General features: G+C 42.3%; 1 protein-coding gene across 4 annotated transcripts in view; it reads right to left on the reverse strand.

The window, feature by feature from the left end:
- dnajc16 (DnaJ (Hsp40) homolog, subfamily C, member 16) overlaps nt 1–7,219 on the reverse strand; it is a 43,079-nt gene extending 35,860 nt beyond the window's left edge. For 3 of the 4 annotated variants that reach the window (XM_080214891.1, XM_080214890.1, XM_080214889.1), the window contains exons 1-3: nt 7,133–7,219; nt 6,739–6,843; nt 1,808–1,981 (exon numbers count right to left, since the gene is read on the reverse strand). In XM_080214891.1, coding sequence (XP_080071017.1) covers nt 1,808–1,981; nt 6,739–6,770 — 206 coding nt within the window. In that variant the 5' untranslated portion in view covers nt 6,771–6,843; nt 7,133–7,219. Of the gene's footprint in view, nt 1–1,807; nt 1,982–6,734; nt 6,844–7,132 lie in introns of all 4 variants that reach the window. The other variant, XM_080214892.1, reaches the window with a different exon arrangement.
- Between the last annotated feature and the right edge of the window lie 7,049 nt (nt 7,220–14,268).

Raw genomic sequence — 14,268 nt, forward strand, 5'->3', positions numbered from 1 at the left:
GTGCACAGAGTGTGGGAGATTCATTTTTAAACTCCCACTGAGAAAAAAAAACAGCAGGATTTACTCCAGTTTTTACGCAAATTTGAATTTTTTGGGAGAATAGCCCCCCCAGTGAATTTTGTTGGCAACAATTCCACTAGTCCCCAGCTACCTTTAAGATTTCAATTCAAAGTGCCCATTCATTATCTGTGACTCTAGATAACAAGAAAATAGTCTGCTGACATTTAGAGCATATTGCAAGTGAGCTTCATTCTGACCATACACATGTATTTTTCAGCAGTACTGCAATCAGGAGCAGAAACCTTGACAGATATTTTTCTTCCAACTTGGTTGAAATCAGCACAGGTTATCTTGGGAGAGCCTCAAAGTATCTAACAAATTTATGGCAGGGAAGGAGGCCATTTGCTCTATTATGTCTCTGCCAGCCAAAAAAAAGTCATCCAGCCTAATCTCATTTTCCAGCTTTTGGTCCGTAGCCTTGTAGCTTACAGCACTTCAAGTGCATTTCTCGGTACTTTTTAAGTGTGATGATGGGTTCTGTTACTACCACTCTTTCAGGCAGCAAGTTTGAGACTCCCGCCACCTTACGGAAAGATAGCTTTTTTCCAATTCCACTGTAATCCAATCATTGATTATTTTAAATCTACACCCTCTGCTAATTGAGCTGTTGCAAAGTAAATAGATCCTTTCTATCCACCATATCTAGATCCTTCATAATTTTATACACTTCAGTTAAATCTTCCCTCAGGTTTCTCCATTCCAGAGAAAACCACCCAGTCTAATCAGTCTTTCCTGAAAGCTAAAATTCATCATTCCTCGTAATTCCCGGTAACATTCACAAACTCTCCTCTTGTGGCAACTCTAGTGCAATCCCTATGGCTTACTTACTTACTGAATGATGCATTTAATCACTAAACCATTAGACAGCTCCAGCAACACACAATTTTCACCAACCAAGCTAGAAATACTTACAACATCTTTTCATACTAGTACCTTCGCGTAGCGGGAAGTATCACACTGCCATTAAACAGAGAATAACAAATAGCCAAGTTGATTAAGACCATAAGACATAGGAACAGAATTGGACCACTCGACCCATTGAGCCTGATCCATCATTCAATCATGGCTGATATTTTTCTCATCCCCATTATCCCTGATCCCCTTATTAATCAAGAACCTATCTATCGCTTTCTTAAAGACACTCAATGACCTGGCCTCCACAGCCTTCTGCAGCAGAGTCCCAAGATTCACCACTCTCTGGCTGAAGAAATTTCTCCTCATCTCTGTTTTAAAAGATCGTCCCTTTAGCCTGAGGTTGTTCTTTCTGGTTCTAGTTTTTCCTACTAGTTGATACATCCACTCTATCCAGGCCTCGCAGTATCCTGTTAAGTTTCAATAAGATCCCCCCTCATCCTTCTAAACTCCAACAAGTACAGACCCAGAGTCTTCAACCGTTCCTCATACGACAGGCAAAGAGATTACAAGGGTGCTTAGATGAAATCAAATTGTCATTCAAACTTCAACGATGGTACATCGCTTTAACAAACCTACAGATTTTGTTTCTAGTGTTGATAGGCTTTACTGCTTTCAAACCTTCTGTCCAGAGTTTCCTGAAGTTTGAAAGGCCAGCAAAACAAATCGTATTGACCCCACATTCCCTTTCATGTGTTTCTTTAAGACCTGCTTCAGGTGTTAAACTAGATTTATAAGAATGAATATTGCACTGGAAAAACAGTCCCTGGACACAAAGGCTATATACAGGTTTTTCCCCAGCCCAAAGATAACTAAAGTACAGGCAGAAACTCACCACTCCCGAGCCAGTTGTTTGTAGGCTTTCTTTATTTCTGCTTGGGTTGCAGTTCTACCGACTCCCAGTGATCTGTAAGGATCAAATTCTATTCCATGGTGGAGGGGGGTGATCAGCAGAAAGACTAAAAGCACTAGCAACCTTCCAAAAGATGCCAACTGTAAACCAGCCATTCTGAAAGTGATTTGAAATATGACAAATTAGGGCAATGATTTATAACAAGAGGAGTCAGGAGTTCAAAATGACTTGGGGCCTTAAAAATACTTCATTCAGATGCTGAATTACAAAACTGATTCGCCTACTCTCTGTCGGATGTGTTTAGCATAGTGACATGTGATGATAAATGATGAACAGCAGCGGCACACAGTATCTTCAGGGTAGCCGTTTCTGGCTGAAGGAACCTGGGAAGAGGGTTGAAGAAACAAAAAAGCAACAGCAGCAACCTGTTCAAAACAAACCATTTATTTGAACACTGCGTACAGTGTTTAGTTACGGTTCCCACTTTAAGGAATAACCACCCTTGTCAATTGTAATTTAATGCAAAAATATTGTTAAAGTTAATAAATATTCTCCACCTTTAAAAACATGATGCAGTTGGCATTCAGGACGTATTTGCAGTGATGTTGAACGGTAGGAGGATTAACAGAGTAAGGTATTTTCCTCCCCATCTCTCCTGATTATGGTTTCACAAGCACAATGCAGGAATTTTCCAAGAGTTAGCTTTGGCACAAGGACAGCCACCGAGTACCGGCAGGCTACTCAACTATAAGGCCATCACTACCATAACCAAACCCATCTTCAATCATACACTTGACACTTTCCAGCACTTGGGGAACTTAGTTGATTTTTCCATTCCTAATCCAGGGACACCGAGCTTGATGGCAGCACCTTTGCTGAGATTGACCAAACAGTATCAAACCCGAGGTCTTCCTGGTACAATGGCTCAATGATAAACAAAAGAATCAACAGGAGAGCTGGAAGCAGATTTGATCTGCTCAGTTCTTCATCTGAATGATACCAAGTATAGAAACACTGAGGACAAGTTGGGTTACCATACAGGCAAAATAGACTGTTTGGGGGTGTGGTGAGATTTAATGCCTGAATAGCACAAACTTGGTGTCAATATTACCTAAAATCATCTAATACGTCAAAAATATTTAAATTACAACTGTTCAAATGTCATAGTAATCAAAGGTAATGAGTAGATGAGCTTCACAGACTGAAGATCTCAATTTCATTGCTGACTTCATTAAAACAGCAGCTGAACATGAGTACATTAAAAAGAGATAGCTCAGGCACTGTCAAGGTATATTCCCTCAAAAGGGAAAGGTAGAGCAAACAAATTCAGAGCTCTCCAGATGACAAATGAAACAGAAATTATAATAAAGAAGAAAAGTGTGCTTATGACAGATATCATTTAGAAAAATACAATTGCGAATCAGGCTGAATAAAGAATGTTCTGAGGAGAAGTGAAAAAGCAAATACTAGAAGCAAAGAGGGAGTATGACTAGAGACCGGCAGCTAACAAAAGGGATTCCCAGAGTCTTCTATTGACATATAAATAATAAGAGGGCAGTAAAAGGAGGAGGGCTGATTAAGAACAAAAAGGGAATTTATATAACAATGTAAATAAAAAGAACTGACATGCTTTAATAGTAATTACATTGTTTTAATACAATTACACTGTTAAAAAAGGTAATGGGTATTTCTATACCTATAAATTGGGATAGCAGAGACATTGGAAATAGGGAGCACTGTTGATATGGTTGTCTAATAGGGAGCAGAGAGTTGGTATCAATGGGTGCTATTCTGATTGGCGGTTGGTGACTAGTGGAGTGCCGCAGGGATCGGTGCTGGGGCCTCAGCTATTTACCATTTATATAGATGATCTGGAGGAGGGGGCTGAGTGTAGGGTGAAGAAATTTGCTGATGACACGAAGATGAGTGATAAAGCAAATTGCGTGGAGGGTGTGGAAAGTCTGCAGAGGGATCTGGATAGGCTAAGCGAGTGGGCGAGGACCTGGCAGATGGAGTATAATGTTAGCAAGTGTGAGGTTATCCACTTTGGCAGAAATAATAGTCGGAGGGATTACTATTTAAAGGGTAAAAAGCTGCAGCATGCTACGGTGCAGAGGGACCTGGAGGTCCTTGTGCATGAGTCGCAAAAACCCAGTCTGTAGGTGCAGCAGGTGATCAAGAAGGTGAATGGAATGCTAGCCTTTATAGCGAGGAAGACAGAATATAAAAGTAGGGAGGTCTTGCTGCAACTGTACAGGGTACTGGTGAGGCTGCAGCTGGAGTACTGTGTGCAGTTTTGGTTGCCGCACTTGCACAAGGATATTTTGGCCTTGGAGGGAGTGCAGAGGAGGTTCACTAGGCTGATACCGGAAATGAGGGGGTTGGACTATGAAGAGAGACTAAATAGACTGGGTCTGTACTCGTTGGAGTCTAGAAGGATGAGGGGAGATCTTATAGAGATGTATAAGATAACAAAAGGGATGGATAGGGTAGAGGTAGAGAGATTCTTCCCGCTTAGAAAGGATAGCAGGACTAGAGGGCACAGCCTCAAGATAAGGAGGGGGGGGTGCAGTTTAGATCGGAGTTGAGGAGGAACTTCTTCACTCAAAGGGTGGTGAATCTCTGGAATTGTCTGCCCATTGAAGTGGAGGCTACCTCGCTAAATATATTTAAGTCACAGGTAGATCAGTTTTTGACAGACAAGGGAATTAAGGGTTATGGGGAGAAAGCAGGAAAGTGGAACTGATCCACTTCAGATCAGCCATGATCTTATTGGATGGCAGAGCAGGCTTGAGGGGCTAGATGGCCTACTCCTGCTCCTATTATGTTCTTATTATGAGCGAGTTATTAACTTAGTTCGCAAAGAAATGTCTTTGTTTTGACTTCACCATCCAGTGCGGATCCAGTTAACATCACACATGAGAAGAGTAGCATAGTTGAGGTATTAAATTAGTAGTCTGCATTTGTCTTTACCAAGGAAGATGATGCTATCCAGGCCATAGTAAAAGAGGAGGTAATTCAGACACAAGAATGTCAAAGAGGATCCGCATTTAAGTTGATTAGGTACCAGCACCCAAGGATACTGAGGGAAGTAAGAGTGGAAACTGCGAAGGCAGTCTTCCTTGCACTCTGGAGTGGTACAGTAAACTAGCAAATTAATTTAACCTCTTGTTCAAAAAAATGTAAAGATAGGCCTAAGTACAGGCTAGTCAGTATAACTCCCGTGTTGGGGAAACTTCAAAAGACAACAATTCGGGACAAACTTAATAGTCACCTGAACCAAAGCAGGTTAATTAAGGAAAGCCAGCATAGATTTTTCAGGGAAAATCATGCTGAATTAACTTGCTGGAGTTATTGAAGCAGTAACAGAGTGGCTTGATGAGAGCAATGCTGTACACGGACTTCCAGGAGTCATCTGATATAGTGCCAGACCACAGATCTGTGAGCAAAGTTATGGCTCATGGAATGAAAGGGACAGTAGCAACTTGGATTTGAAGTTGGTTGAGTAAAAGGAAACAAATATTTTGGAGTTGGAGGAATGCTTGTAGTGCAGTTCCCCAGGAGTCAGTAGAACCCTTGCTTCTCCAGATTTATATCTATAACCGAGACCTCGTTGTATAGGGCACAGTTTCAAAATCTGCAGACAATAAGTGACCATAGCAAACTGTGAGGAAAATAGAAAAAAACCAAAAGGACATGGACAAGTTGGTCGAATAAACAGGCAGGTGGCAGGTGATGTTTAATACAGTGAAATGTGAGGTGATTTATTTTGGTAGGAAGGACATGGAAAGGCAATACAAGGGTACAACTCTAAAGGGGGTGCAAGGACAAGGAACTTGGGTGAATACGTGCATAAGTCATTGAATTTGAAAGGGCAGGCTGAAAGAATGGTTCATAAAGCATACAGGCTTTATTAATAGGGCCATAGAGTAAGGAGGTTATGTTGAACTTCTATGCTAGTTTGGCCTCAGCTGGAGAACTGCATCCAGTTCTGGGTATATTTTAGGATGCATATGAAGGCACTGAAGATAATGCAGAATAGATTCACAAGAATGCTTCTAGGGATGATAAATTTCAGTTATGAAGACAGATTGAAGAAGTTAGGACTGTTTTCATTGAAGAAAAGTCTGATAGGGAGATTTGATAGCAGTATTCAAAATCATGAGGGATTTGGACAGCGTGGATGAGGAAAAACTGTTCCCAATTGTGAAAGGATCATGAATGAGAGGGCACAGATTTAAAATTATCATCAAAAGCTGTAAACGAAAAACTTTTTCACACAGCACTGCCTGAGATTGTGATGGAGGCAGGCTCAATTGAGGCATTCAAAAGGGAAACAGGCTGTTATTTGAAAAGGAAGAATAGCAGGAGAAGACTAAGAATGGCAGAAAATGTTTTAAAATCTCAGTAGATCTGACAGCACCTGTGGAGAGAGAATGGAGCTAACGTTTTGAGTCTGAATGACCCTTTGTCAGAGTGTCTAGACTCAAAACGTTGGTTCTATTCTCCCTCCACAGATGCTGTCAGTTATGTTGAGATTTTCCAGCACTTTCTACTTTTGTTTCAGATTCCAGCATCTGCAGTATTTTGCTTTTGACTAAGAATGACACTGGACAAAACGCTCATTCGGAGAGCAAGTGCAGACACGATGGACCAAATGGTCTCCTGCACTGTGACTCTTAAACGTTAAGTCAGATTGGTTGCAGATTCCTTTCTTGAAGTTGCAAAGCCAATGCGCACGCAGGGTGGACAGGGCAAGTCCTCAATCCATCTCCTTGCTTGCGCTAAAGGAATAATTCAAATGGAATAAATCTGCTCCTGACCACCACTATCCAGCAGCTCCTGCTGGCAAGTGGGCAAATGGGCCAGCAGAGGGCTACTACCATACAACAAAATCCACTGGCCATACTCACAGACTGGACTCAGACACGAAGAAAGGCCACATGGACAAAGTGCCAGAGAACAACCAGCTGCCATTGATCTGTGCACCAGCCTACAGCTGAGAAAGGGAGGAAAATCTGCAGGACAATAAAGAGGAGAAAAATCCTGGATCACTCGACAGTAAGAGAGAGGTTAAACTACATCACTTGGAAATATTTATTTTGATGATTACAGAATCCCTTCCCAGCTAATGCTCCCTCTTTTTTTTAACCCTGCCCTATTTAATGTTCTGTCTGCTGCTATTTTCTGGCCTGTCATTTGCCCCATTGTATTGTGCTCACACTGAGCAGCCCTGACTGACTGACTGACTGAGACAGAAGCCGCCTTCGGGCCCCCGGACTCTCCTTGTCCCCGCTCAACACTCACCGACCCCAGTCCACACACCCGCCGAGTGATCCTGGAACCGCTCACATTTCACTCGACCAAAGCGTGGGAGAGAAAAGAGAATTAAAGCTGTACGAAAATAAACGGCTCGCTGCTCCTTGACGCCGACTTCCGCTTTTGCGCTGTCGCCTCTCGGCCCATTCCCGAGGGGGGTTGCCATGGCTGCGAGACCTGTGCCAAAAACCCACGCAGCCGAAGCCTGCGGGCTGCCTCTGTCAACCCGCATCCCAGGAAACATTTCAAACAGCGCTCAACTGCCAACCTAATCATCAAATTCATTTTTTAAAATGTTTATTTCATCACTGTCACACATTAGGCTCAGTAAGAAGTCTCACAACACCAGTACAACAGGTTTATTTGGTAGCAAACGCCACTCGCTTTCGGGGCTCTTGATGCCCCTTCGTCAGGTGAGTGGGGAGTTCTGATCACAAACAGGGCGTATAAAGGCGCCCATTCAGTTTACAGAATACTGATTAGAATGTGAGTCTTTACAGGTAATCAAGTCCCTTTATGAAATGTAAATGTTAATATTTAATATGAGCCTAGTGTGTCATGATGTGGAGATGCCGGCGTTGGACTGGGGTAAACACAGTAAGAAGTCTCACAACACCAGATTAAAGTCCGACAGGTTTATTTGGTAGCAAACGCCACTAGCTTTCGGAGCGCTTGCTGCTCCTTCGTCAAGTGTGGGGAGTTCTGATCACAAACAGGGCATGTAAAGACACACACTCAGTTTTCAGAATACTGATTAGAATGCAAGTCTTTACAGCTAATCAAGTATTAACATTTACATTTCATAAAGGGACTTGATTAGCTGTAAAGACTCGCATTCTAATCAGTATTCTGTAAACTGAGTGTGTGTCTTTACATGCCCTGTTTGTGATCAGAACTCCCCACACACCTGACGAAGGGGCAGCAAGCGCTCCGAAAGCTCGTGGCGTTTGCTACCAAATAAACCTGTCGGACTTTAATCTGGTGTTATGAGACTTCTTACTGTGTTTACCCCAGTCCAGCGCCGGCATCTCCACATCATGACACATTAGGCTCACATTAAATATTAACATTCACATTTCATAAAGGAGCGGCACAGTGGCAGAGTGATTAGCATGCTGCCTCACAGCATGAGGGATCTGCGTTTAATTCCAGCCTCGGGTCACTCACTGTCTGTGTGGAGTTTGCATGTTGTCCCTGTGTCTGTGTGGGTTTCCTCCCACAGTCCAAAGATGTGCAGGTTAGCTTGATTGGCCCTTAGTGATGAGGGGATTTGTGGGGATAAATATGTGGGATTACGGAGATGGGACCTGGGTAGGAATGTTGTCGGTGCCCAGGCTCAGTGGGCCAAATAGTCTCATTCTGCACTGTAGATCCTATGATTCTAACACTGCAATGAAGTTACTGTGAAAATCTCCTTGTTGCCACACTCTGGCACCTGTTTGGGTACACTGAGGGAGAATTTTACCGTGGCCAATGCAACTAAACAACACATCTTTCAGACCGTGGGAGGAAACCCACGCAGACACAGGGGGACGTGCTGACGCCACATTGACAGTGACCCAAGTTGGGAATTGAACCTGGGTCCCTGCGCTATGCCCGGCAGTGCTAACCACTGTGTCACCATGCCACCCCTTTATGTCACTTTGGTCTGAAAAAAAATGGATTTACAAGCCATTTGTATGTTACTAAATTACGTTTGGTGTTGAAATAGACTTGCCTGATTATTTTTGAGATAGTTTCATTCATCTATTCAGATCCAGAGATCTCAACATCAACAGACTGCTCTTCAGTTATTTTTTCTTAAATGATCTTGGGTCTTTGACTACACCTTTTTTTTAGTTCATTCATGGGACATGGCATCACTGGCTGACCAGCATTTATTGCCCATCCCTAGTTGCTGTGGCTAGACCAAGTAAGGATAGCAGATTTCCTTCCCTAAAGGACATTAATGAACCAGATGGTTATTTTCCCCCAACAATGGACAATGGTTTCATGTTCATCAGTAGATTCTTAATTCCAGCTATTTTTTATTAAATTCAAATTCCACCATCAGCTGTGGCAGGATTTGTACTTGTGTTTCCAGAACATCAGCTGAGTTCCTGGATTAATAGTCAACAATAATACCACTAACCCATCACCTAGTGGTATGGAAACTAATTCCACATACTAAGCTCTGACAAAAGGTTATCCAGACATTTGGCTCTATTCTCTCTCCGCAGATGCTATCAGACATGCTGATATTTTCCAGCATTTCTGTTTTTGTTTCAGATTCTAGCATCTGCAGTATTTTGCCTTGATCCACATACAGATCACTTCCTTGTCATACTGTAAAATGGGTGATAGAGAGTTTTGCAGACAAATTTACATTTCTTTCATTTTCTGGTGAAGAATTTCCTGAAATCTGCCCTAAAAAAATGGCTTCTCATGTTTAAACCTTAACTTCTTGTTCTACTCCAGCAATTTAATTTCTTTCAGATAATGACACTAAATTACATAGAATATCCAGCACAGAAACAGGATAAAGATATTTTCTGGTGTTTCTGCTGCCCATGCGCCCCCTCCCAATTCACTTAATCTAACCTTATCAACATAACCCTTATATCCTTCTTTGTATGTTTATCTGGCTTCCGTTAATGCACTTAGCTGTTTGTCTCAACTATTTAGTGAGCTTAGCTCACCACTTCTAATCACTCTAGGTATGTAAAATATTCCTTTTGAACTCCTTTATTGGTGACTTATCTTATTTTTATGGCCTCTTTATTGTCTCTCCCAAAAGTGGAAACATTGTATCTATACATTATCAATTCCTTTTATAACCTTAAAGATTATGTTATCTTTCAGCCTTTTCTTTTCAGAGCTCCAAGTCTAATCAATTTCTCTCTTGTCCTTGTAACCTCTCACTTCTGTTATTAGCCTTATAATGTCTATGTCCCTCTATGTCCCTTCTACGTAAGATCATAACTCTGCACAGTATTTTAGGTGTGGTCTAACCAAGATTCGATAAAGATCTAACACGATAGATGGAATTTAATGCCTTCGCTTTGGCAAGTTTGGTGTTTAATCAGGTCGGAGAGTGACGGGTTGGGACCCTGCCTTCCTGCTTCCAACCTGATTAAGTCAGTGGCAGGAAGGCCTATGGATGGCTTTCCTACTCCTTGCCAAGGTATTAACCTAGCAGCGGCAGGAAGCAACATGCAATGAACATGACAAATAAACATGCACATGGTTGCTTGCAAGTTTCCAGGGTGGTGTCCCTGGCTCAAAGACACTAATGCCTGATCGAGGGACCAGATGTTGGGAAGGGGAGAGGTATATGAGAGGCACACTGAAAGCCATTACCTGGCCAGCTCCTCCACTATGACCCATCCCACAACCCTCCTGCTTCCCCCCTCCCCCCATCACCAGCCAGTGACAATCCTAAACTTTGGATGGATATCCTACCAGCAGCAGCATCTCACCACTGGTATTGCCATTCAATTGGCCTCTGATTTAGCTGGCAATTCTTGGCAGGTGGGACACCTGCTCTGCAAGTTCTTGATCGCAAGGAAGTCCACTGCTGTCCAACCAAGTGCCTGGCTGAGTGGCAGTAATATAGTGGTGTTCCCTACAAGAGACACTGAGCTCTTGCTAACTTTCCAGCTGGTGATTAAGATGCCTTCATTAAATACTGCCCAATGTTGCTGTTTCTTAATTCTATTTCTCAAGAAATAAACTGCTGTACTTTGTTTGCTTTTCTTACATCGCCTTGTTCTGTGATCTGTGCATCCGTACTCTTTCCTCCACTACTGCAGATTCTTACTTTCCGAGGATTACCATTTTGTGACCCCACAGCCTGCCCTACTGCACTTTGCACTTCTCCCTTCTCTGGTTAACACTGGTAATCTTCTTCTACCCCTAATCCTAATCGCATCTTCTCCCCTCGGGCCCTACTCAAAAACACCATTCCCAGTTGCTTCAATCTCACTTCATTATGATCCATTTCCTTCTTACACTCAATAGGAATCCTACCCGAGTCTTGTAATGATACCAGTCTCTGCATGCACAAGGCAGGAATTCCTGTTCTTGCAAATACAAGTCCCACAAAACGTTAGCTGTTGGCACACAAGCCTCTGCAATTCGAAACCAGCATATTCTCTGTTCTAAGAATACATTGGCTTTGCTGAAGCAGAGGCTAAGATAGCTCTGAGTTTTAATTAGCGTTCTCTGACACACAGATCATCTCTCTCAGTTGAAGAGTTAAGTGGCCTTCCAGAACTGGCAGAAAAGATAATTACATCAGGAAAGGTATAGAGTCTTTTAACGTTTTCTTTCCATAACTGTTCTCCGTATGACTGCATCCAGAAATACAGAGCCAGTTCCTACACAGTGCTCACACTCAACTCTGCTTCTCAACGCAACAGGGTCTGTGCTGTGAATTGTTTGTCCAATGTTCAGTTATAGATGAGTGGCAATATCCTGAAACTCAACATCCATCATTTTGGCCCCATCCACAAATATAATGTGGGGGCTTTTAAACCCCAAAATGGATGAGCTGTGGAAAGTATTGAAATGTCAAACCCAAACCCAATCAACTTGAAATATGCCTATTTCCATTCTTAGTCGAGGCAGGATGCAGGAATGGGATTGATCAACCCATTCTTGGGATAAATATTATACAAAGGTTGCTTGCCTGACATTTTATGCCTTCCAGGTTTCCTGAACATTGGGAGCTGGAGGGAAGCAAGGACATCTGCGTGGAAAAGATAAATGCCTTTCCAGCATTGTTCAAGTACAAGAAGGAGGAAAAATACTTCCCTCCGGGCCACAAAGCAAATAAACTATCCCCTTCAGATCATGGACACACCTGCCCTCCCATCCCATTGATCTCTTCCTTCAACTCTGACCCATCATCACCCAAGCTGCTCTCTAGATACTCCACGGCCTCCCGACTCTATCTGTATTCCAGGTTCCCTACCTGTTCCTGGGCAGCAGTCTCCTCCAGTGTGTTCCTCACCTGATATGGAGCCAAGCCTGTCAATCTATCTGGTCTCCGGCAGGGCAGTGTCTTAGATGTAATGATGCTGCACTAGTAATCCAGAGACCCAGGCTAGTATTCTAAGGGTCAAATCCTCACTAAACTATTGGATTATCATAAAAACTCATCTGGCTCGCTTTTAGGGGAGGAAAATTGCTGTCCTTACCCGATTTACCCTACCTGTGACTCCAGACTCACAGCAATGTTGTTGACTCTAACTGTCCAAGTAAATCAATCAGTTGAACCAATCTACTAAAAATTCAATTTGTAAGACTAGTTGGATCACACAGCATCAGACTAGGCACTGGAATTGATCTATACCAGAAGGACTTGCAGGGAATCTACAATGTGGCATCCCACCACTTTCTCAAGGGCAATTAGATATGTTGGTCTTATCAATGATGCCTATGAAAGATTGCAAAAAACCTGCTGGAAGAAAATATAATACTGGCTCTGAAAGCCAAGATCTGGTCAGTTATCTTCTTGATCCTCTTACCCATCCATTCAATCACAAAAATTGTTTATTTCCACCTCCACAATATTTCTTGTCTACATTTTGATGCCATTAATGCCTATATATCTTCAAGTGATGAAGTGGCACTTCACAGTGAACCCACAGACTCAGAATGGGAGAGTGATTCTATGAATGACAAAACCTGAGGTCCCCTTGTGAGTGAAATGTCTCTCATCATTAATTCCCGTTTTGTGCTCCCATCATTGGTTTCATAAAAATTAACACAAAGAATTTTACTGGCTGGAACTACCACGTTGCCCACCTAGAATCAGAGCGGGCGAGGGTCTGACAATGGAAATCTCCATTGACCTCAGGTGGGAGTTTCCAGTCTTGTCCGAGCGAGGCCATAAAATCCTGGCCATCATCTCTGTGTCCAAAGAGCTCATGCTGCAACATTCTGGTAATCAGGATAACCTTTCAACAAACAAGTCAGTCTTGCTGAGTGTGCACGTGAATGCAATGATGGAATCCAGTGAACAAGTGAAATTCATCTTTTAAAATCTACATTAAGCAATAATGATTCCAAATTTATGCTGCAAACAGAACTCTTGCTGTTGTACAACAGATATACCAGGAAACAAAATCGTTTTGCAATGAGGGCTAGGCTACAGGGACATTATTTTCTGAGTCTTGCATGGGGAGAGTACTGTACAGATTATAAACAATACCACAAACTGTGGTCTGAAGAATGCAACATTCTTGTATAAATCTTTATGACGGATTTTTATTTTATAATAAAAATATACAATTCATGACTGCATTTTTGATTGTGCAAAGTACAAAGTTACAAATTAGTGAAATATTAAATATTTTACAAGCTTTCATAGTTGATTCAATTCACACCAGGTGAGCTAAAATATCAGACAACTGTTACAAACACTGATTTATTTTGGACTTTTGCCCATTCTCCCTCCTGAAGGTGCTCACTCCACATTGGATTACAGTTCCAAAAGTGCCAGTCTTGCTTTGGTAACTTGTCTAGCATGACCCATTTTATCCCCAAGTGTAGACTATGAACACTGACAAATTATCCAAACATGGAAGGCATCACAACTCAATCCAAGCATGTCTTTATTCAGCTTTCGGTAAGGGTCATCAATATTGATTAAGAAAGGGCACACTGGCCTGTTTTCAATCTTCCTATCCGTGTCGACAGATACCAGTTGTAGCTGGAATGGCAGTAAGTGTGCTAAGATTAACTAACTCAGAACAAAGATCAAAGTTATTTCTTTACCATACATCTTGATTTAGGCACAGAAGCTAATTAAATAGAACTCTCACATTTCATAATCCAGCTCAGGGTTGGGGTAGGGCAAGATTAATTGAACATAACTGCTTGTTGTGGTAACCAAGCTGCCCAGCAATTAGACTGAAAACCATGTCGGAAAGATGAGCGTAAGATGGTGCAGGATTTGACCACCCTGGTTACCACACTGCTTCAACAGATGCAGGACAAATTCCAGACCATGTCCGACCAGATCATCGGTAGAAGTGATGAGATGAGCGCTCACATTGATGACCCAGAGAAAAACATTGCTGATCTCATGGCGCAAGCAGAAGTTGAAGAAATAGGAGGAGAAGAAAGCAAGGCTCCCA

This window comes from Carcharhinus amblyrhynchos, chromosome 30 (assembly GCF_965287045.1).
Source record: "Carcharhinus amblyrhynchos chromosome 30, sCarAmb.v2.hapA, whole genome shotgun sequence".
NCBI classification, from domain to species: domain Eukaryota; kingdom Metazoa; phylum Chordata; class Chondrichthyes; order Carcharhiniformes; family Carcharhinidae; genus Carcharhinus; species Carcharhinus amblyrhynchos.